Genomic DNA, 24,455 nt, shown 5'->3' with positions numbered 1-24,455 from the left:
TTGTTTAAACATGCTCTCAGTTCCCTTCTCCTTCTGGTATACCCATTATTCTTATGTTGCTTTTCCCGATGGTGTCAGATAGTTCTTGTATAGCTCTTCTATTTTTTTCATTCTCAGATCTCTCTTCTTCCTTCCGAGTCATGCCTAGATTTTTTCTTAGATATTACTGATGTATTCCTCCATGTGGTCAGCTCTATTTCCCAAGCTTGCTATTTCATTCATCTCTTTTAATGTGTTCTTCATCTCCAGAAGTTCTATTTGGTTCTTCCTAAGGGTTTCAATCTCCTTGCTAAAAAAAAAATTATTTTTCTGGTCTACCTTGATTCACAGTTCTTGGAACTGTCTTTATCTTGCATCTCATTGAGTTTTTCATAAGTACAATCCTGAATTCTCTGTCATTTAGATTGTATATTTCCATGTCTTTAAGCTTATTTTATAGAGCTTTTTCTCTTTCTTTCTGAACTGCCTTGTAACCTTGTTTATTCATGGTGTTTGATGAATTATTTCTCCACCTGGGCATTAATTGGTGTGTACTCTGCTTTTTTTTCCCCTGAAAAAGATGATTATACAAAGTCTCTTTAATCAGATGATAAGAAGGGGGGTTGCTTTTGATTTCTAGTATGTAGTGTCCAAGCTCTTGGATATCTCCTTTGAGGCTAAGAATTTTTTTTTCTTTTTTCTTTTCCCCAAACATACTATATATTCGATCCATGATCTGAGCTCCTTGGTCCCAGCACCTGTCTGTGGTACCAGCCGTGGTTTATGTTTCTGTACTAGTTGTACAAATTTCCCTGAGGCTCCATAGTGCTAAATCTGGGTGGGAGGAGGGTGTGCGCTGGGTTGATGTGGCGGGGGGCGGGGCACTGTCAGGGTCCATATCTCAGTCTCCTACTTGGCAGTGGTGGCTGCTAAGACACAGCTGTTGCCCCTCTGCACTAGTTCCTGCTCTGATTTCTGCCCTGATCCCTGGGCTCTGCTGTGTAGAACACTGTGATCCCTCAGGCAGGGCTGTTTGGGGAAACAGCCACAACTTCTCCCTACTTCTGCAGGAGCTCCAGCTGCATATGGCAGCTTCTTTATTCCTCCTAATATACCCCCCAGACTTGCGGGGTTCTGACCTTTTGAAGCTCTGATTAACAGATCTCTTAGATGTGCTTATGTGCAAGTTGGGTGTTATTTGCTGAGTTTTATATATTCAGCTTATTTTTATTTCAAGGGGAGAAATCTGAGGCGATCCCTCACTCTGCCATGCTTCTCGATATTTTTAATGATTTATTTTATTTGATATTTCTATTTGCTTTACTATTATAAAGCAAATTATGCTCATTACAGAAAACACGAAAATACATAACATACGAAAAAATAAAATCACCTAATAACTACTACTAAACAAATTGTCCATACATTTGTATTTTTCTTAAAAATGCTATACAGATTTGTAATTTTCATTTTGAACTTAGCTATGTATAATGTACCTTCTCTTATGACGATAAGAATCTTCATGATTTTTAGAGCCTGCACAGTATTCCACCTGATGAATATACCACAATTAATCATTAACCATTCTCTTACTATTGAATACCCAATTTGTTCATCTTTTATTTGCTTGTATAATGTAGGCATAAATACTTCTGTACAAAAAGTTTTTTCTCATACATCTATAAAATAAGATTTACAAAAGATTTGAACTTTTTACTGTTCTTAGATATTTTGACTTCCAAATAGCTTTTAATAATGTTGCATCTGGAGCCATTCCACTTGAGTTAAAATCCTCTCTCTTCAACTTTTACTGCTCTCACTCTTCTAAACTTATTTAGTTTAGCTGTAGTAAAACCATAAAACATAAAATTTACCATATTAACAATTTTAAAGTATACAGTCCAGTAGTGTTAACTAAATTCACTCTATTGTACAAAAGATCTATAGAACGTTTTCATCTTGCAAAACTGAAACTCTATTCCCACTGAACAAGAGCTCTCCAAATCCACCTCCCCTTATCCCCCAGCAACCACCATTCTATATTGTTTCTATGCATTTGCCTACTCTAAATACTTCGTCTTTCTGTGACTGGCTTATCTCACTTATTATAATGACCTCAAGGTTCTTCCATGCTGTAGTTTGTAACAGGATTTCTTCCTTTCTTAAGGCTCAAAGATATTCTATTGTACATTTTCTTTATCCACTCATCTATCAATGAACATTTGGGTTGCCTACACCTCTTGGTTATTGTGAATAATGTGTTATGAACATGAGTATGCATCCAGATCCTTTCATTCTTTTCAGTATATACCCAGAAGTGGGATTGCTGGATTATATGTTTATTCTATTTGTAATTTTTTTCAGGAACCTCTATAATATTTTCCATAGTGGCTACACTATTTTATATTCCCACCATTATTGCACAAGGGTTCCAATTTTTCCACATCCTCACTAACAATTGTTATTTTCTGTGTTTTTGCTAAATAGTAGCCATCCTAATGAGTTTAATGAGATATATCATTGTGATTGTGACTTACGTTTCTCTAATCATAGTGATACTGAGCATATTTTCATATGACTGTTAGCCATTTGTACACCTTTTGCATAATTTTTAATCAGGTTATTTTTGTTGCTGTTGTTGAGTGGTTAAGAGTTCTTTATACATTCTGGATGTTAATCTCTTATCCGATATATGATTTACAAATATATTCTCCCCTTCTGTAGGTTGCCTTTTCACTCTGTTAATTATTTGCTAATCAGAAATTTTATTGAGTGCAAAATCTCACTTATCTATTTTTGTTTTTGTTGCCTGTGCTTTTGATGTTACATTCAAAAAATCACTGCCATAGCCAATGTCCAGAAACCTTTTACATATGTTTTCTTCTAGGAGGTTTATAGTTTTAAGTCTTACATTTAGATCTTTAATCATGTTTAAGTTAATATGATGTAAGGTAAGGATACAGCATCATTCTTATACACATAGATATCCACTTTTCCAACACTATATATTGAAGAGACTGTCCATTCCCCCATTGTGTGGTCTTGGCACCCTTATCAAAGATCATTTGACCATATACAAGGGTTTATTTCTGGGCTCCCTATTCTATTCTATTCCACTACGTGTTCATGTGAGTACCACACTGTTTTCATTACTATAGCTTAGTGATATGTTTTGAAATCAGGAAATGTAAGGACTCCCACCTATTTCTTTATTCTTATTAACATTATTTTGGCTATTAGAGGTCTCTTGAGATTCCACATAAATTTGGGGGTGATATTTTCTATTTCTGCAAAAAAAAATGTCATTGATATCTGGATAGGGATTGTACTGAATCTATAGATAGCTTTGGATAGTATGGACATTTTAATGCTATTAAGTCATTCAACCCATGAACACAGGAAGTGTTTCCAGTTCTCAAGTATTTTCTCCTTTTTGATGCTACTGTCAATAGAATTGCTTTCATAATTTCTTTTTCAGATTATTTGTTGTCAGTATATAGAAACACAGCTGATTTCTATATGTTGGTTTTATATCCTGCAACTTTACTGAATTTGTGTATTCTGAGTTTTTTGGTAGAGTCTTAGGGCTATCTATATATGAGAATATAATCTGAACACAAAGACAATTTCACTTCTTTATTTCTGATTTGGATATCTTGTATTTCTTCTTCTTCTCTGATAGCTCTGAATACGACTTGCAGTACCATGTTAATAGAAGTGGTGAAAGTGGGCATCCTTACTTTGTTTCCTGATGTTAATGATTTCAGTGTTTCATCATTGAGTATGATGGCCTATATTATGAGATAGTTTCCTTTTATTCCTAGTTTTATTGTTTTTTGTCATAAAAGGGTGTTGAATTTTGCCAAATGCTTTTTCTGTATCAGTTGAGATGGTTGTGTGGGTTTTGTCCTCTATTCTGTTGTTGTGTATTACATTCATTGACTTTTATATGCAGGAATTTATCCATTTCTTCTAGGTTATCTAATTGCTGGAGTATGATTGTTCACAGTAGTCTCTTATAATCCATTTATTTCTATGGTATCTGTTGTAATGTCTCTTCTTTCATTTCTTTATTATTTAATTTCATTTTATTTATTTGAGTCTTCTCCTTTCTTCCTAATCTAATGATTTGTCAATTTTGCTGATCTTCTTAAAAACCATTAGTCTCTTTGATTTTTGTCTATTGTTTTTCTATACTCTATTTCATTTATTTCTATTCTAATCGTTATTTTTTTTTCTGATCACTTTTTATTTAGTTTGGTCTTCTTCGAGTTCTTTGAGGTATAAAGTTAGGATACTGACTTGAGACTTTTATTTCTCTTTAATGTATTTACCACTATAAACTTCTGTCCTAGTAGTGCTTTTACTATATCCCTAAGTTTTGGTATTTGTACTTTCATTTTTTCAAGATATTTTCTAATTTCTAATTTTCTAATTTTTGTAATTTTTTCCTCCACCCATTGGCTATTTAAGAGTGTGTTGTTTAATTTTCACAATTGTGGATTTTTCTAGTTTTTCTTCTGCTGTTGATTTCTAGTTTCATTTCATTGTGTTAGAAAAGATACTTGGGATGATTTCGATCTTAAATTTGTTAAGACTTCTTATAGCCTATATGTGATCTATCCTGGAAAATGATCCATGTGCACTTGAGAAGAATGTGTACTCTTCTGTTATGAGATGGTGTGATCTGTATATATTTGTAAGGTTCAAATGGTTTATGTTGTTCAAGTCCTCTGTTTCCCTTATTGACCTTCCATCTACTTTTCTTATCTATTACTGAAAGTGGAGTATTAAAGTCTCCTCCTACTTTTGTGCCCCATCTCTGTGAATATTTGCTTCACATATTTGGCAGCTCTGATATTAGGTACCCTTATCTGAGAACGGATGTTAGGTGAATGACCCTAACTTTTATCATTATATAATGTTCTTTATCTTTTATGACACTTTTTGACTTAACGCCTATTTTTTTTGATAAAAGTATGGCCATCTTTTTTCTCTTCTAACATTTTCAAGAAATATCTTTTCCCATCCTTTCACTTTTAGTCCATGTGTGTCTTTATATCTAAAGTCTCTTATAGATAGTATATAGTTGGACCTTCTTTTTATCCATTGGGACAATCTATGTCTTTTGATTGGGGAGTTTAATCCATTACACTTGAATTTCTGATAGAAAAGGACTTATTAATGCATTTTGTGAACTATCGTCTGTATATTCTTGCAGCTATTTTGTCCCTTTTTTTCCTCCGTAGCTTCTTTTGTATTTGTTGAGATTTGAATATTGGAAAAAACAGCCACCTCTCCTAGTCTTTACAGAGTAGCTTTGTAAAGGAGACCTTCACCACTTAGCCAGGCAAGAAATTCTGGGGGGACTATGAAACTTTTTCTGAGAATATGTCATCCCTGGGTTTACATGTATAATTTCTAAACTAAAGAGGCTTGCCCCTGTTCTCAAGAACCTGTAATCCCTTGCTCCCCCTGGTGTCTATTTGCAGTACTGCAGCTTCTCTAGTGCTGTCTCAAGCCACAGTATTCACCTTGTTCTTAACAGTCCCCAAACTGGCATCTAAAGAATACAACCATTTCCTTTAGCACTCCAAGTCATTAAAGACAGAAACCAGTCCCTCAAGCAGCCTCCTGAAAATCCAGAACATTACACATACATTCCATTCTCTTCTTCTCTAATCCCCCAAGGCAAAAGTGAAGAGTTAGGAATTTTCTATTGATCAGACCATCCTGTGACGGTGTTTCAAAGCAATATGAAAAACAAATGCAATGAACTTTCTTATCCACTTCAATGCATCTCTCATTGGCTTTGTACTTGCCTGGGGTGCTGCAATCACTTAACTAGTTTCTGAAGTTCTCACTAAGGCATTTTGGTCTATGAATTGTTCACTCAATGTCTCCATGGGCAAATGAGGTCCTAGGGCTTCTTATTCTACCACCTTGCTGACACTGCTCCCAAAGTATCCATAATTTTGCCATCCAAAATGATATAATATTTAGGTATGCCCCATTAAGATTATTAGTTCCTAGGCTACAATGTAAATGCTATAGTTACCTTTAAAATTTACTTTCAGCAGGCAAGTTAATACTGCTAGTTGCGAACATTTGGCAATGTGGGCTCCTGGAGGACAAGGGTCATCTTTTTGTTATCCCTATCATCATGCAAGATGGCTCATACATAAAGTTAACTATTATGTAAAACCTGTTTAATGATTGTTCTAGTAGGAGTTAATGAATACTTGACTAAAGAATAAAGGTCATTTTCATTTTTAAGGACATTTTTTCTTTTTAAAAGCCATTTGCAATCCATACATATCCACCCAGATTACGTTTGCTTAAGAATCTAATATCGATGCTCCAATATAACACTGATCCTTCATATTTTGTTTCTCTTTTTCTCTCATTTAAAAAAGTTAACTAAGGTCCATTTTTTTTTCAAATGTCCTTAGTTTTTACCTAGTGTGCTTTTTCTGTTTCAAGATACTATATTACACTTAGTCATTATGTTTCCTTAGTCTGCTGAGTTGGAAAGTTTATAAAACTTTCCTTGTTGTTTCATGACCTTGACAATTTTAAAGAGTACTGGTCGTGTATTTTGTAGAATGACCCTCAACTCGGATTTTTCTGATGTTTTTTCTCAGACTGGAGTTATATATATTAGAAAGGAAAACTAGAAATAATGGGCCATTCTCATCACATCACATCAAAGGTGCATTTTATTGACATGGCATTGCTGTTGATGTTGATGTTGATCACCTGGCTTAGGTAGTGTTTGTCTAGTTTCTTCAGTGTAAAGTTATTCTCCTTCCCTCCTTTCCACATTCTATTTTTTGGAAGGAAGTCACTATGCGCAGGACATTATCTTTCCGAAGAAACTTAGCCTACTATCTTGTAGAGAATTCTACATTTTAGATTGCTTGATTTTTTTTTATTGGCATAATTTAATTTGTTCCTTCATCCTATGTTTCCTATGAAGTGAAAGTTTAGTTTAAATCTCAATTATATGATCGATGCCATATACATCACACCAGATGGCTTATAATGTCAGAATGATTTATATTATAAATCATTTGGTTAGGATGGTAACAGCAGAGCTCTTCATTGCAAAGAATCATTTTTTTTTCTTTGCAATTAGCAGGAAATCTGTGGGACATATTGTAGAATCTTGTACTTCGTTCATGGACATGTGTGCCATGAGAAATACTGTAAAAAGGTAACAGTCCCAAAGCTCCTCAATCCTCTCACTCACTTCAATAGTAATTCATCCATCTTTTCATTCAACAAACATCTACTGAATGCCTAGGATGACTTTTAAGTTTACCTGCTAGAGCTACAGAGGGGAAAGATGGGCTCCGTGCTCCAGAAGCCACAGCCCAGTGCTAGAGAAAGACAATCAAGAATTTTATAAAGTGTGATCAGTCTACATTGGTAATAACCACAAGGTTCTTTCTTTAGTGATTTTCATTATAATTGTTCACCATATTTTGTTCATATATTAAATATTTTCAACAGAAAATGTTGAAAAGAAAAAAGAGTGTGATTTTAATTTCATAACTAGCTCCTTTAATCCCTAAACATTCCAGTTAATTCTAGTTGTCTCCATAAAGAGACTTGTCCAGTTACTATAAAAATCTTTGGAGGGTAAGATGATTCAGAGGAACAAATGTGGACTTCAGAGTCCTTAAGGACTTAATTTAAATCTCCATCTCCCATTTAGCAGTTTTGTTACTAGCTTTGTGACCTGGCATAAATTATTTATCTACTCTGAGCCATGAATTGGCAAGAAATCTGTGAGACATACATAAGCTAGAGAAAATACCTATCTCTAAGGATTTCTAGGACAATTAAGCAAAATAACATATGCAGTGCTTATCAGAGTCCCCAAGTTTCTGGAATATAAAAAATATTTAATAAATAGTATTCCTCTTAAGAAACAACAAAAACTATAAATATGCCTATAAAACAACTAATTACACTGATCTGGGCATTTTTTCCATTAGCAAATATCACATGAATATAACTAAAATAATATGGTACTAGCATAGGTAGAAACTAATTCATATTTCAATTAGAGTAAAAGGAGCTGGTAAGTCTCAAACAAAAGTTTGCAAATTACCACCCAGCCCTCTATCCTGTTGGTTCTCCACACAACCCCTATTATGTGCCTACAGTATTGAAAGGGAAAAGGACTGGAACCCCTTAGAACCACTAATATATCTGACACAGAATTAAACTTTAAAGGCATAAAGATGATACCACAGAAATCTTAGATGCAGCAACTCTTAAAAGAGAGTCTGTGTTCTCGACAGACAGAACATACATTACCTTTCTGTTCCGCCAGCTCCCACAAGTCCTGAGCTGCTGCTCGAGACAGAGTCATGGGGTATTCCACAAGGACATGCTTGCCTGCATTAAGGAACTGCCTATGGGAAAAAGAGGTAAGTAGAGAGAAAATACACTTCAAATAAACTTCACTAAAATGTCCTGCAAGACAGTGTAAAGAACACTATAAATGAATAAAAGTCTCTGTGTATAACTGTGTCATGCAGGTGAGAGTCAAGGCCAGAGGATGAAGAAGAATTATACCACATATTATTTTCTACTATACTGTAAAGAGAATGACTTTCTAGTTATACATTAATTTGAACATTCACTTATTCATCCACTCATATTCACACATATTCAACTAGGTACTATTTACCAGTTATTCTGGAGGAGCAATAAAGACACATTAACAGGTAAGTTGCCTGTTACCACATGATAACTATAAATAAAGACTATAAAACCCATGACAGCTAGCTCTGCTAGATATTCCAGGATATAAACATTTATAGTTGACCTCTGAACAATGTGGAGGTTAGAGGCACCGACCTCCCACACAGTTGAAAATCGGCATATAACCTTTGACTCTCCCAAAACTTAACTACTAATAGCCTATTATTGACTGGAAGCCTTATCAATAACAAGTGAACCAATCATATTGCTTCTTTGTTATCAATGCATGAATCATTATACCTGTAAATAAATATGGATTTTTCACATTATATTTTCATTTTTGATGTCTCGTGTTAGTAGTACATATAACATCAACAGTATTTTCTATCATATAAGATAATATTGATATAGGTACTGACAGATAATTTATCTTGTATATAGGTGATGTAAACTTAAAGATTCGATAAATACAGTACAATACTGTAAGGTATTTCCCTTATGACTCCTGATGTAGAGGCTGAAGTAGAGACACTGTGTTTGGGGGCAAGTAGACTACAATGATGCCTTTGGTGTTGAACTCATGGAGTTTAACTCATGGCCAGAGGCATTGCTGAAAATCAAAAGAATTTTAAAATGTAGTTCATTAATGGCAAGTGTACTTGACTCAGGGACATCAATGGAACCAATCCAGAAAAAGGGTTCTTGCTGTTCAAACCATCTTGTTGTACGATCAAAAGACTGGTAGCTGATATTTATCTTTTCCCTTCTAGGCTTAGGGCTTAGCAGCTTTATAGAGGAGTAAGTCCTGATCATAAACCGGGCTGCAATTGGACAAATCAGGAGAGTTAGCCTATCCCTTTCTGCCTTAAATCCTAGTGCTCACTTCTCTCTCTTTTACTAATAATGTCCTTTGTGGCACTTTTTTCCCCCAAAACTTTCATCTGCCTTAAAAACCTTTTCAGGTAGGTATTTTTCTCCTCTGTGATTGTAATTTTCTTGATGGCATCTCAGAACATCTGCTACCTCTTGGTTGTCAGAAGCTGCTTCTCTTGTTATCCTGACATATATTAAGCCAAACTCTTTCTAAATTTATCAAATCTTCCTTTTCTGGCATTAAATTCTCCAGCTTTAGATCCTTCACATTCGTTTTCCTTTAAGTTGCCATATAATAACTTTGCTGTTTCTCAAAGCATTTTGAGTCAATGGGTTTGCCTTTCCTATAATAATCCTGCACACTCAATAAATGATAAAAAGGTATTTCACATAAAGTGTAAGATTTTCACACCTGCTGGCATAGGTGCAGCAGCATCTTCACAAATTTTTCTTCCACAATGGTCTTTATGTTGGATTAATTAAAAAATGGCAGGCTACTGCAGACAGCTCTCAATCTAAAGTATATATCAAGCAATTCAAATTTTTCTTGTTATGTCCTATCTTTCCTCAGACTCTTGGGAGCACTTCCGGCATCACTAATGGCACTTTGTAAGAGTCCAAAGGTGTTAGTCAAGGTTTACATTATCACACTATACATGATGAAAAATACATGAGAACAAAGATGGATCATTTTAAAACTTTTATTTACTTTATTTTTTAAATTATAGTTGACATTCAATATTATTTTATATGACTTTCAAGTGTACATCATAGTAGTTCGACATTGATATAATTTAGGAAGTTATCTCCCAAATTAGTCTAGAACTCACCTGGCACTATATAGTTATTATATTATTGACTATATTCCCTATGCTATACATTTCATGGCTATCTTGTAACTGCCAATCTCTACTCCCTAATCCCTTCACTCTTTTTACCCATATCCTAATCCCCTCCCACCTGTCAACCATCAGCGTGTTCTCTGTATGTATGCCTTTGTTTCTGTTTTGTGTGTTCATTTATTTTCTTCTTTAGATTTCACAGAAGTGACATCATTTGGTATTTGTCTTTCTCAGTCTTAATTCACTTGGCATTATATCCTCTAGGTCCATCTATGTTGTTGCAAATAGTAAGATTTCATTCTTTTTTTTTTTTTTAATGGATGATTAATATTCCATTGTATATATATATACCACTTCTTTATCCGATTGTCAGTGGGTACTTAGGGTGCTTCCATATCTTGGCAATTGTAACTAGTGCTGTACTGAACTTAAAGGTGCATATATCTTTTAAAATTAGTGTTCTGGATTTCTTTGGATAAATACCTAGGAGTGGAATTGATAGATCATAAGGTAGTTCTATTTTTAATTTTTTGAGAAACCTCCAAACTGTTCCCTATAGCAGCTAGCTGCACCAATTTGCAAACTCAGTAACAGGGCATGAGGATTCCTTTATCTCCACATCCTTGCCAACATTTGTTTGATTTATTGTTGATGGTCATCCTGACAGGTATGAGGTGATATTTAATTGTGGTTTTATTTGCATTTCTTTGAATATTCATGACATTGAACATCATTTCATGTATATTGGCCATCTGTATATCCTCTTTGGAGAAATATCTGTTCAAGTCCTTTGACAATTTTTTAACTGAAGTTTTTCTTTTCTTTTTCTTTCTTTTTTTTTTTTTTTGGTGTGGAGTTGTATGAGTTCTTTATAAATTTTGAGTATTACCTCCTTATCAGATGTATCATAGGCATATATCTTCTTCCATTCAGTAGGCTGGCTTTTCGTTTTGTTGATTTCCTTTGCTATTGGTATGTCGGTAGGTAGGGCTCACCCTCAGCCTCACTGGCTGTGTGGTTTGGCCACATCCACAGCTCATGAGCTGCTGTGTGGGGTCTTAGCCTCCAGAGGGGGATTAGCCTCAGCAGGTTCTGGTACCTGTTGAGAATCCCCTTTAGCTAGGCCACAGTGGGGCTAATCAGGTGGACTCTGTTGTAATCTGAAGCTGTCTTCCAGGTCTGTTGCTTTGGGGGCCTTTAGGAGTGGCTCTCATGTAGGTCAAGGTCAGCCGCTGCCTATGAATGGTCCATGCTTACCTGGTAGGAGCTGTAAAGCTATCTAAGGTTGACTGTTCTCTGCCTTGACCTGGAGGATCATGGGAGAGGTCATGCTATGAACCAAGGCCAGCTGCCACCAGTACCAGGCTGGGGTAGCTCCACAAAAGGCCCAGGGCATCCCAAAGCCTGCTGCCACCTGCCAGCTAGCTGTAAGCCTCAGCCAGTAAAAGAGCCTCATGCTATATGTGAGCTGGGTGAAGCAGGATCTCAGGGAGTCACCAGGTTGGGACAAGTACTGTTCACCAAGTTAATGAAGATTCAGATTTGGTGCCAGTGCTAAGCCTGGAGCTACTCAGCAAAAGGCTCAAAGCACACTGAGGCCAGCCATGGTCTGCCTAGGCCAGGTAACCCCAAGAATTCTCCAAGATATACTGTAGTACAGGCTAAAGGCTGGCTGCTGGTTGTGAAAATGCTTCCTGTGACATGCAAATTATGGCCAGTTGTTTGCTGCTGAAAGAGTCTCCTTGTGGAGCATGAGCCAAGGCCGGCTAGTCACTGCTGGAAGAGCCTCCTATGGTGCTTGAGCCAAGGCTGGCAACTACCTATTGAAAGAGCCTCCTTCAGTATGCTGGGATGAGCTGGCTGCCAATCACGAACAGTGCCTCCAGAGGTGTGCGAGTTGAGTAGGGTGGGGTTCCAGGGAGTCACCAGGGTAGAGAGAGTGGTGTTCACCAGGTTGATGCATATTCAGGTTGGGCGCCTCTGCTGAGTCTGGAGCTACTCAGTATAAGGCTCAGAGCACAAGGCCAGCCATTGTCTGTCTGGGGCTTACCAATCTTTGATAGTTGCCTGAGAAAGACTACAGTACTGGCAAGAGCTGGCAGCTGACCAAAAAAATGCCTCCAGTGGTGTGCAAACTGTGGCCGGTTTATTACGACTGAAAGGGCTTCATATGGCTTGAGCACTGAAGCCAGCTACTAGCTGCTGAAAAAGCCTCTGGCAGGTGTTTGAGTTGAGTGGGCGAGGGAGTCACCAGGGTAGAGTGAGCAGAGTTCACCAGGCCAATGCAGATTTAGATTTAGCTATTTTAGGGAAGGGATCATCACAAGAAAGTTGGTACTTATGCAGTCCCCACAGAAGCAGGGTTCCACACAGGGACAATGGTGACCATCTCTCTTATCCTTGCCCTGAGGCCACTCATCCTCTCCCCACATGTCTCTGGTGACATTCCCCTACTTGAGCTCAGGGTGAGTTCCTTCGAGGAAATGAGTCTGTGTGCTGGCCCTCTAAAAGGACACCTGGGTTTCTAGCAGCCTTCCACCTCACCCGGATGGTTATAATCCCCACTGTTTTTCACAGCTAGACTTCATAGGGGCTCCTTTTCCTGAGCTGGGGAGCCTGGTCTGGGGTTGGAGTCTCTCACTTCTCAAGGATGGGACCTGCGCAGCTGAGAGAATCCTCTCAATTCTCAGCTGCCACATGTGGGTTTTGGCTGCCCATTTCCAGTTTACTTCAAGAGGGATCACCTTTTACTGTGATATGGACTTTACTAGAGAGACAAACAGCTCACATAGAGATGATTGGCATCACACAGTGTTTTAAGTGGATACTTACAATACTTGCACTCACTTCAAAAGTAACACGAAGTGGCTACAAAATTATTATAGTAATACTGTATATACTACAGTTAATTCTATGCAGTTATGATTTAATACTGCATCTTTACATTTGTTTACATTTCTCTCGATTGCAAATGGTACCATGTACCACCTATAATAGATTTGTGTATATGTTTTGATAACTTTTGACTTTTATAATAGATTTGTGTATATTTTATAGTAGTAAATGATAAAATAGACTACTATCTACATATATTATAAGCATTTATGACATACCTAACTTTTCCTTAATTTTCTGGTATGTCTAGGCTACACAGTTTATCTGTAAGTTTTTTTCAAATTGTCTCAAATCCTCCCCCAAATTTTCCAATTTATTTATTTAAGAAATCCATGTATAAGTGGACTGGTACAGTTCAAACCTGTGTTGTTCAAGGGTCAACTGTATAAGCATGGGAATTACATTATCACTTTTTAAAGAAAACACACTCTGGTACCTAAGAAGATTACGGGAAACCAAAGCAAGGTGTTTCTGTCCACATAGCAGTCGGCATGATAAAGAGGGAGTAGTTTATGACTGAGGATCAGTATGATGATATTAGCAGCTATATGTAAGAACCTAGAAGGTAAGCTTATATTCAGGGAGGCAGCTGGCACAGTCTTATTAGCTGCCAGGTCATACATGGGGCTCCTTTTTCCAGGCTCAACCCAGTAAATGCTTGAAGGGCTCTAGGCTTTTCATTCAAAGATGGAGGAGGGGGACACCTCACTTACTTTGCTTTAAAAACAACGTCATCTTCCCTCTCTGATGCCATCGCAACCTCCTCACTTACATTATAGAAAAAAACACTTATTAAAGGAACTCTCAGAGATATTTCACAATATTGAATGTTCAAAGAATAAAATATTAGAAGCCGATCCAAACTTAGAAAGGACGATGATAATTTGCTAAGGCACAGAAAAGATGCTGGCTCTATATCCTAAGTTGTATGATGAGAAGAAGGCAAAGACTGTTCAAATTATTCTTGATAAATATTTTACAAATAAATAAAACACTTTAATTCTTAATGTTTCGAATTGCAGTGTACTAAATATTAGCTTTATTATATTTTTCATTTCCTTATACATTTATAACCAATAGTGAGAGTTTTTAATATTTTGACAATTTTAAAGGTCACAGATCCATTAGAATTTTTCCCACTAATTATTAGGACCCCTTTGCGAGACTTCGGCTTGCCCAGTCATTTTTACAGTCCTGCACTACTGTGCAAGGTAAGGTCTGCTTACATTGAAAACCCACCTGATGTAGTCCTCATGGCTCGTGCTTTCACTGCAAATATAAGCAACTTCAACCTCTTGGCTGGAAAGAGCATCTTCCAAAGAAATCTGCTGTACTTCATCAATATACTTGAGCTCTCGTCTATTTGAGAACAACAAAGAAATAGAACTTAAAAGTGGCAGAACAATGGCATAGAATAAATGAGCATCATTTTTCTCCTCTCACCCCATGTCCTGATGATCAGCTTTGGGAAATGAAGAAATTTCCATCCTCCTACATTCAGGGCATTTTCTACATGGATGGGAAAAATCGCCTCAGGGTTAAAGTCAGGGGACCTGGCATTGAGTGCCAACACTACCACTAATGGTCTATATGATGTGGGAATCTTGGAATTACTTCATATCTGAAATTAAAAAAACAAACAAACAAAAACTAATCTCCTTTTATCTCATGAGAAATTATTTCTACGGTCACTGCCAGCTCCACACACCAGGCCAAACACTATGGCTACCAAACCTAACTCAAATCCAATATACCTTTGAGGTGCAAACTGTTGTGCGACTTCAAGCTCCCTCACATATATCCTGGCCTCATGATGGTCAATGGAAGGCAAATGTCACTGCTTTCTTTACAGTTGAGTTGACAAAGCCCAGAGAGGCAGAAGCTGCCATGGCTAATCAGTAGGAGAGGCAAGACAGGAACTCCAAGCCTTGGGATTCTTACAGAGCAGTAGTCTCTAACCTTTTCAGCACCAGGGACAGGTCCTCCTATGAGAAGCTAATTAATGCCTGATGATATGAGATGGAGCTGAGGTAGTAATGCTAGCACTCGGGAGCAGCTGCAAATAAAGATGAAACTTTGCTGGTTCTCCTGCCACTCACCTCCTGCTGTGTGTCTGGTTCTTAACAGGCCACAGCTGGGGTTTGGGGTCCCTGCTGTAGAGCAAGAAGGGACTCCTAATTGAAAAGGACTGAGAGCCCTGGCCATTTGCACTACTCTAGTGCAGAGGCTGGAAAAGTGGAGTGGTCCTCCTGTGATGGATGTCACAGAGGAAATGAGGCAGCCAGAAAAAGGCTCTCAGTCAGCTTAGAGCTCCCCTCAAGTTGCAGCAAGCAGAGGGCATTTGGGGAAGTTTGGCTCCCAAAGGACATTATGGTAAGTTTCTTCCTATGGGGGCCACCAAATCAACACTGCTGAATTAGACCAATACTGACTGTTTGCCTACTGTGTGCTAGGTACCAAAAGGAAGATCATAAAGAATGAACAAAAGTCCTCAGCTTACAATGAGCTCACAGTTTGGTAGAGGGGGGAAGACACACATACACATATATGACAACAATAATACAAAACTAACAGGAGAAACGTCCTGGGGTACATACATGTGGGAGATTCAAGGAAGGCAAGGAACACCTAGTTTATGGTTTCAGAAAAGAATTCCTAGGGAGAAAGTAGGACTTGGCAAGGAGGTCATAAGGAACAGGGTATGTAAGAAGGGGAACTGTGTAACAATGACAAGGGTGCAGTAAAGCAGTGGGATTTGAGCTGGCGATCTTTCCACATAATTTGGGAACTTTAGAAATTCCCACTGCATCGGTCATGGCAGCCAGCTGGCAAAGGACTAGGGCTAAAGGGAAAAGGTGAGGCTTTGCTTCATCATGCTTGATCAGAGCTTCAAATAGGGGGGTAATGGAAGTTATAGTGTGGCTAATAAGTTTTATCTCCCATTTGTGTGCAACTCTCTTAGAATCTTACTGGGAGGGGAAGACTGACCAAAGGCAGGTCCCAGCACTTATGGGTCTCCTTAGTGGCCCAAAGTCTACTTTAAATCCTTCAAGAAAGGGCCAAATTTTAAGACAGCAAACTGGAAGAAAGTATGACCCATAAATTAAAATATAAAAAATCGTCTGCATGGACCATCACAATAGTTACTTAGGCTCTGTTTAAGTATTTGATTTCTCTAAAGCACTAGAAAGTAGAGATGTGCCTAACTTCCTCACTGCCACATTTCCTCAGCCAACACAATGCCTACATCTAATTCACAATTAATATTGATAAATCATATTACATGCCATTAGTTATTTACATGCCATGAGTAGTGTCTGTGTGTTTGAGGAAGTGGTGAGAGGTAAAGGAAGGACCTGAGCACGGAGCAGGAAAAAGAATGATTGTGATAAATTCTAATTGGGTATAGGAGAGAAATGAAGCCTGAAAGTGGGGCTCAAAATTATCAAAGGGAAAATAATGCCTGGTGTTTAAAAGATGGGCTTTGGAATCAAATAGACCTACATTCAAATCAGCTATGTGACCTCAGCAAATTACTTAACCTCTCTGTGGCTGTTTTTTATTTGTTTTTGTTTTTTTTATCTGTAAAGTGGGCTTGATAATAATATATATGTCAAATAATTGGTAGGGCTTGTAAAGCCCAGGGTCATCTCATGGATGATGCTTATGATATCTGATGTAATGGTTAACTGTTGCACACCTAAAGCCTTCATTCATGCCAGCCTATCATGTGTTCATTGTGCTTTCGGTAACTGTAAGGTCCAATGCTCATCTTACCTGTTTTTGCCTTTGTAGTCCCTTCTAGGCTGACTCACTACACATCAAGCTGTAGGCCCAACACTCTTCAGTTCCCACACCCATTCAAATCTGAGATCTTGTGGGGATGACTCTGAGCACAGTTCTCTGGAATGAACCTGGAGCTGGCTCTCTCTCTCCTGGGTCTGGAGAATTTCTCTGTCCCAAGGCTTACTCCATCCCAATGGGCTTCCCATAAATAACAAGGCATAAAGCAAATGCAAGCCACCTGGACACGAAGCCAATCAGGTTCAGGAATGCTGAGGAAGCATGTGGATTCCGCAAGTCCCTCATCCGCACGGAGCCAGCTCTGCCAACGCCAACCACCACCACGCCAAACTTTCTTTTAGGCTAAAACACAAGGGACGAAGGTGGGGTTTAAAAACATTCCAGGCGTCTAGCAGAAAATAACAAAACAAAGACAGGTCAGCAGGACCAGACATGACCTAGACAAACGAGTAAAGGAGCCAATCCAGAATACACAAAAAGCCGTAGCATGTAAGGGTGAGATAAGACACTCCCTGAAACACAAGCTGAGAGAAGTCAGCTCTACTCAAAATATATTTCTACAGGAGCTCTGACCTGTGTCATTCAAAGAAAAGTCTCTTCACATTTGGCTCTCCACTTCTGACACTTGTCCAATGAGGAGAGATTTTCTACTTTCAGCCATATCTAGCATACCATCTATACAGTACTTCTATCCTCCCTGAATCCCTTTTCCAGTGGACAAGTGACTCAAAACTGAGAGTAACTCAGATGCTACAGTTGCTTAGTGAAAAGCTGGCAGACAGGGCAAATGGGAAAACCATGAGATGTCACCTTACTCAGACTCCTCACTATGGCTTTCTGAGTTCCAACCAACTTCAGTCCCCCTCTACTTATTATTTAGGCTTCCTCATTATTTAGGTATACTGCTGAAGGCTATATGTGATGAGTATTAGAGCAAGAAATCAAGTAGACTTTTAAAAGTTATAGACAGCAACTCAACACAGTCCAAACTGGTAAAAAAAATTATCTCTACACATCCCTTAAATCTAGTTCTTGTTGGATGTCTCTGAGCATAGAAACATAAATGTCACCCCAGACTCGCCCCTTTCCATCACCTTTGCTATCCAGTTGTCACCACTTCCCAGATTCTGCCCCTTTTCCCGTGTCCACTACTCTACTCTTGGCCCGAGACTTCTTTGCCTCCTGCCTGACAATGTAATAAGTCACCAACTGCTCTCAGTGCTTCTAATCTTACCCTTCCCATGTGTCATCCATATACAGGCCTGCCACAGCAGTCACTTAAGATGAAAACTAAGACCCTCCTCTGATTAACACACTTTATTTTCTCAAATGATATGGACTGAATGTTTGTGCCCCCTGCCAAATTCTTATGTTGAAACCCTATTCCCCAATACGATGACACTGGGATGTGGGGCCTTTGGGAAGTAATTAGGATTAGGTGAGTTCATGAGGACAGAGCCCTCCTGAATGGGGTTAGTGCCCTTATAAGCTTCACGAGAGAACTTGCTTCCTCTCTCTGCTCACTGCCTCTGTGAGAATACAATGAGAAGTCAGCAGTCTACAACCCAAAACAAGGCTCTCACCAGAACCCAACCATGCTGGTAGCCTGATCTTGAACTTTCAGCCTCCAGAACTATGCGAAATAAATTTCTGTTGTTTCTAAGTCACCGGTCTATGGGACTTTAACACAGTAGCCCAAACTGACTAAGACAGCAACTAAAAGAAAAATATCCAAGTTCTTTACAATACATATAAGGCCTTCCACAACTGGGCTCCAGCCTGCTTCTCCAGCATTGCCTTTGGGTCACTTACTCTACTGTGAAACTTTAGGTCTCTGGTTTTCCAAATAACTTGAAAGTCTGCAGAGCACACAAGATTGCTACTTCTAAGTCAGCAAATCCTGTTCTCCTTGACTAAAATTAGCTTCTACCTACTGTCCATCAATGGACATCTTCAAAGCTTTCAAAACTTGGGCATCTTATACTCTATATATACTTTCCTAACATCGTCGGTTAGGTTTTTGTGCATGTAATAAAGTTATATGCAGATTACATTATAAACTATATTTTATAAATAAAATTTATAAATATGTACATATTTATAAACAAAATTTATAATTTATATTAAAATAAAATAATTTAGTGTAGTTTCTGAATTATAACCAAAATAGTCATATAACTACCACATTCAATGCAAAAACACTTCTATCACCCCCTCCAAAATTGCCTATGTACCTTTGTAGTCAACCCCATCCCAGAAACTACCGATTTATTTATTGTCCCAATAGTTTTGCTTTTTCTAGAATGTCATATAAATTAAATCATAAAATTTGTAGTCTTGAGCCTTGCTTTGACTTAACACAGTGCACTTTTCATCAGTGACGTTGCATGTATCATTAATTTCTTTTTTATCACTGAGTAAGTAGTTCATTGTATGCATGGAGTGGTTTGTTTATCCATTTGGCAATTGAAGAGCATTTCTTATGCATTCAGTAAGAATAAATTATAATTCATTCAACTATGAATAAAGCTGCTATAGATTGTCAAGTACTATTTTTTGTACAAACACAGATCTCCTTTATCCTGAATATGACTTTGCTAAGTCATATGGTGTAGGTTCAACTTTATGAGAAATTGCTAAACTATCTTCCAAGGTGTACCTATACTGTTTTTCACTCTCCCCAACAATGTATGAGAGTTCCAGTTGTTCTGTACTCTCACCGGCACTTGGTTTTGTTGTTTCCCTCCTCTTTTTATTTTAGCCATAAATAAAATATGTGTTGTGGTATCTCCTCCAGGTTTCTATTTACATTTCCATAATGGCTAGGGATGTTGAGCATTGTTTCATGTGCTTCTTTGTCATCTATATTATCTTCTTTGGTGAAATATCTGTTCAAATCTTTTACTACTTTTTATTAGATTGTTTTATTAATATTGTGTTTTTAGAGTTCTTTATATATTTTTGATACAATTAATTTGTCAGGTTTGTGATATGCAAACAACTCCTAGTCTGTAGCTTGTCTTCATTTTCTTAAAAATGTCTTTTGAAAAGGAAAAGTTCTCAATTTTCATGAAGTCCAGCTTAAAAAAAATTTTTTAATAGAGTATTCTTCTGGTTAATTCTAGGTCACAATGATTTTCTCCTGTTTCCTTTCAGAAACTTTATAGTTGAAGGTTTATAGTTTTAGTTTAGCTTGTTATAATGTTCTAATCTGAATTTATTCTTGTACATGGTGTAAGGTATAAATCAAGTTTTGTTTTGTTTTGTTTTGTTTTTAAGCAGAGAGGCAAATGTGTATTCATTCCATAGGCTGTATCAACTGCCTACAACTAGTCAGGGGTATGCCAACCCTATATTTAAATATACCCGAACTTCCAATTGTTCCACATAATTTATTGAGAAAGATTATCTTTTCTCAGTTGAAATGTCTTTGCACTTATGTGAACAGTCTTGATTATTGTAGTTTTATAGTAAGTTTTGAAGTCAGTTACTGTGAATCCTCCAGCTTTTTTTTTTCTTTTCCAAAATTGTAGTTCTCCGGACTTTACATATAAATTTTATAATCAGCTTATCAATTTCTACAAAAAAGAAATTTCCTGCCAGGACTCTGAATGGGATCATTGAATCTATAAGTCAGTTTGATTTAAAAAAAAAAAAAATGACATCTTAACAATAATGAATCTTCCAATGCACGAACATGATATATATCCCCATTTAAGTCTTCTTTGATTTCTTTCTATCATTTTCAGTGTATAGATCTTGTACATATTTTGTTAGATTTATACCTAAGAGTTTTATGATTTTAGTGCTATTGTAAGTAGTATTGTTTTTTACTTTCCATTTGCAATTGTTCAAGAATAGACACATACAGTTGATTTTTGTATACTGACTTGGTATCTTGAAACCATGCTGAACTCACTTATTACTTCTAGCAGCTTTTTTTTTTTTTGTAGATTCTATCAGTTTCTTCATAAACCATAGAGTCAAACATGAAGAGATGGTTTTACTTCTTTCCCAATCTGTATGTGCTTTGTTCATCTTTCTTGTCTGACTGCACTGGATAGGACCTCCAGTATGATTATGAATAGTAGTAGTGAGAGTGGATGCTCTTGCCTACTTTCCAATCTTAGGAGGACAGCATTCAGTCTTTCACCATGAAGAACGATGTTAATTATATAGATTTCCTTTTTGTATACCCTTTATCAAGATGTGAATCTTTCCTTTTATTCATATTTTGCTGAGATTTTTTAAACCATAAATGGTCTAATTTTGTCAAACACCTTTTCTGATTCTGTGAGATAATCATGTGTTTTTTCCTTCTTAAATCTGTTGATATGGTGATACCTTTCATTCCTAGGATAAATCTCATTTGGTATTATCCTTTTTATGTATTGTTGATTATAACTGCTAAAGTCTTATCAAGAATGTTTGCATCCGCGTTTATGAGAGTTACTGGTTGGCAATTCTCTTTTCTTGTGATGTGGAATGATTTCCAGTATATCTCATTTTATAAAAGTACTGCCTTTTATAATGCCTGTATAAAATATTTTATATCACTGTTAATTCCACTGAAGAGCTGCCTTTTCTCAAAGGTACTAATTCCAGTGGATGGGATACATGCCCTTAAAATAGGTTTCCTTTATCCAATAAAATTATGATTACTGATAAGTTTATTGCTTTACAGATGGACAAGATGCTACTAGCACATTTTAGGTATATAACATTCTTTGTTAAAAACTATGAAATCTTTTTAAATCTTTCATAATAATTTATGGAAAATAGATAATATATTAAATTCCACACTGGCTGAGCTATTAACTATAGATATTAATAGGTGAAGCAGCTCTTTAAACAATTAAGACCAAAAATATGTCTTTCTTAAAATACATAATTGAAATGAATAAAACCTGGAAGACCAAAATTGTTACATTATGTTCTATTAGAATTTTTTTAAAAAAATAACACAATTAGTAATCAATTCCTGCTTACAGTATTCATATGTATGAGTTTAAAGGAAAAAAGAAACACCTCTGTACATATATATTTTTTTCTACTTGCACTTTTATTAACAACACTTTCTTAAAGTCAAATCCTCCTTTCCACCTGGCAGTTTTTCAGACCTAACTGTTGACAATAGGAGGCCTCTCTGGTATTGTGAAGTAAATAAGGAAGTGATAAAAGACCAAGCTGTAGCCATTAATCCAAGACTTTGAATTGCACTGGCACCTTCATCTGCCCCTTTCCCACCACCATCATCAAGCCCATCATTTATAAAATGACCCATTTCTTCAAGTTTTAGATTTTTATTTGTTTCCCATTATTGTTAACTTTGGCAATATTATAAGAAGCCTGCTGCTGACCTTCTTGCCTAACAGGAAATCATCTAACTTGCTGTACATAAACCAGTAGCATAGCTTCCATTACCATAGTAAACTGACTAAAGAAGAAAAGAAATACTCAATGCTAAGGAGAACTGCAGCTCCTGAGAACCTGTACATCAAATCTAGCAAGTTTTAGCTGACATCTTTGTCTAAACATTCTAATTCATGGGCTAACTTTCTTGGTCTACAAGGTTTGGAGCTGGTGGGAATTATTCTCTGGGAACATGTGCCAAATAGAGGCTGTGAAGCAATAGGCTGGGTTGGGTTTGTATCTGCTGTGGCCTGAGCTTAAACTTCAGCTTGATATTGCACATAATAGATCATAATACTAATGAGCATACATGTTTGCCACCAAAGTATCTGCAGTGGGCTTAAAGTAGGCTATACTGGGAATCTAACTGGAATGAATTGCCCAAGAACCTGATTGTCAACATTTCTTTGTGTTACACGTAGGAACTGATGACCCTATATGGTTATTGGTTTTTATGTGGATAGGTAAGTTATCTCAATCCTTCTGAGGAAGAACTGGCAGCTCTAAACAATGTTTCTTGATTGGATTATGGAGTGGTTGATCTTGAATAATTTGAAGTATAATTACTGTTAGATGCCAATGTTTCATGACTTTCTCAATTGCTACTGGGTTTTAGAGAACTGGGAGTTGACTAAACACACAAATGATAAGCCATATAACATTCACCTTGTTTTCTGATGTCTTTCCTTTTTCAAATTTATTATCTCACAGTTTGTATGGGTCAGAAATCTGAACATGGCTTACCTGGGTCTTCTACTCAGATATCACAACATTGCATTCAGGAGCTGACCAGGTTATATTCTCACCAGCTCAGGGTGCTCTCCCAGGCTCATGTGGTTGCCAGAAGAATTTAGATCCTCATAATCGTAAGAGAGGCCCTCAGCTCCTGGAAGTCGCCAGCGGTTCCCTGACAAATGTCCCTGTCTATAGGCATTTCACATTATAGCAATCCGCTTCTTGATTCTAGCAGAATTTCTCTCTGTGGAAAGGTTCTACAGATTCTATTTAATAGGTTTAGTTCAAATGTATATGTACATACACATACACACACACACAAACACACACACACACACACACACCACACATTCAATTGCTCATTTCTTTTAAAATAAATTTACTTATTTAAATTAGTTTCAAGTATACAGTACATTGGTTAGACATCTATATTGTTCATAAAACGATTCCCCCAATTGCTCTCTCCCTCCCCTAGCTCTCCACTTAGCCATATTAATGCTAACTGCATTCCCTGTGCTTTGCTCCCCAAACTCGTGCCCAACTATCGACTACTAATTTATACTTCTTTAATTCTTCACCCCACTCTCCCAGCCTCCCAACCCGTCCCCTCTGTCACCAAATTGTCCACTATATTTGTGAGTATGTTTTTGATTAGTTTGTTCTTTTTGTTCGTTAGAGTCCACATATAAGTGAAATCATAGTTTCAGAGTCTTATAAGAAAACTGTTGAATTCCTAGCCATATAGGCATGCACAATACACTCTTATTATCCTTTTAATACTTGTAGACTCTAGACTCATAGCGATGTCCTTTATCTCAAATTTGATATTGGTAATTTATGTTTTCTCTCTTTTTTTCCTGAACTGTCTATAAGTACATACAAATACTTGTATGTATTTTTAAATGGCCTCTTATTGAAGAGATCTCTTATAAACATCTATTCTATGATCTTAAAATGATCTTAAAACCAATAGCTTTTGATTTCGCTGATTTTTTTTTAATTTTTTTTTTTTCTGTTTCCTAATGCATTGATTTCTGCTCTTATCTTCATTCAAATTTTCCGCTTCTTTGGAGTTTAAAATCAATCCTTCCTTCCTTCCTTCCTTCCTTCCTTCCTTCCTTCCTTCCTTCCTTCCTTCCTTCCTTCCTTCCTTCCTTCCTTCCTTCCTTCCTTCCTTCCTTCCTTCCTTCCTTCCTT

General features: G+C 37.0%; 1 protein-coding gene and 1 pseudogene across 4 annotated transcripts in view; both read right to left on the bottom strand.

Annotated features, from left to right (window-relative positions):
* Nucleotides 1-24,455, bottom strand: part of BLVRA (biliverdin reductase A) — an 85,287-nt gene that overhangs the window by 23,834 nt on the left and 36,998 nt on the right. For 3 of the 4 annotated variants that reach the window (XM_039874686.1, XM_039874684.1, XM_039874685.1), the window contains 3 exons: nucleotides 17,332-17,453; nucleotides 14,547-14,666; nucleotides 8,308-8,405 (listed from right to left, as the gene is read on the bottom strand). In XM_039874686.1, coding sequence (XP_039730620.1) covers nucleotides 8,308-8,405; nucleotides 14,547-14,666; nucleotides 17,332-17,453 — 340 coding nt within the window. The remainder of the gene's footprint in view (nucleotides 1-8,307; nucleotides 8,406-14,546; nucleotides 14,667-17,331; nucleotides 17,454-24,455) is intronic. The other variant, XM_039874687.1, reaches the window with a different exon arrangement.
* LOC120612213 (homocysteine-responsive endoplasmic reticulum-resident ubiquitin-like domain member 2 protein) lies at nucleotides 19,224-23,261 on the bottom strand (annotated as a pseudogene).

This window comes from Pteropus medius, unplaced genomic scaffold (genome assembly GCF_902729225.1).
Source record: "Pteropus medius unplaced genomic scaffold, Ma_sr-lr_union100, whole genome shotgun sequence".
Lineage (NCBI taxonomy): Eukaryota > Metazoa > Chordata > Mammalia > Chiroptera > Pteropodidae > Pteropus > Pteropus medius.
This window is presented reverse-complemented; position numbering and strand designations above follow the sequence as displayed.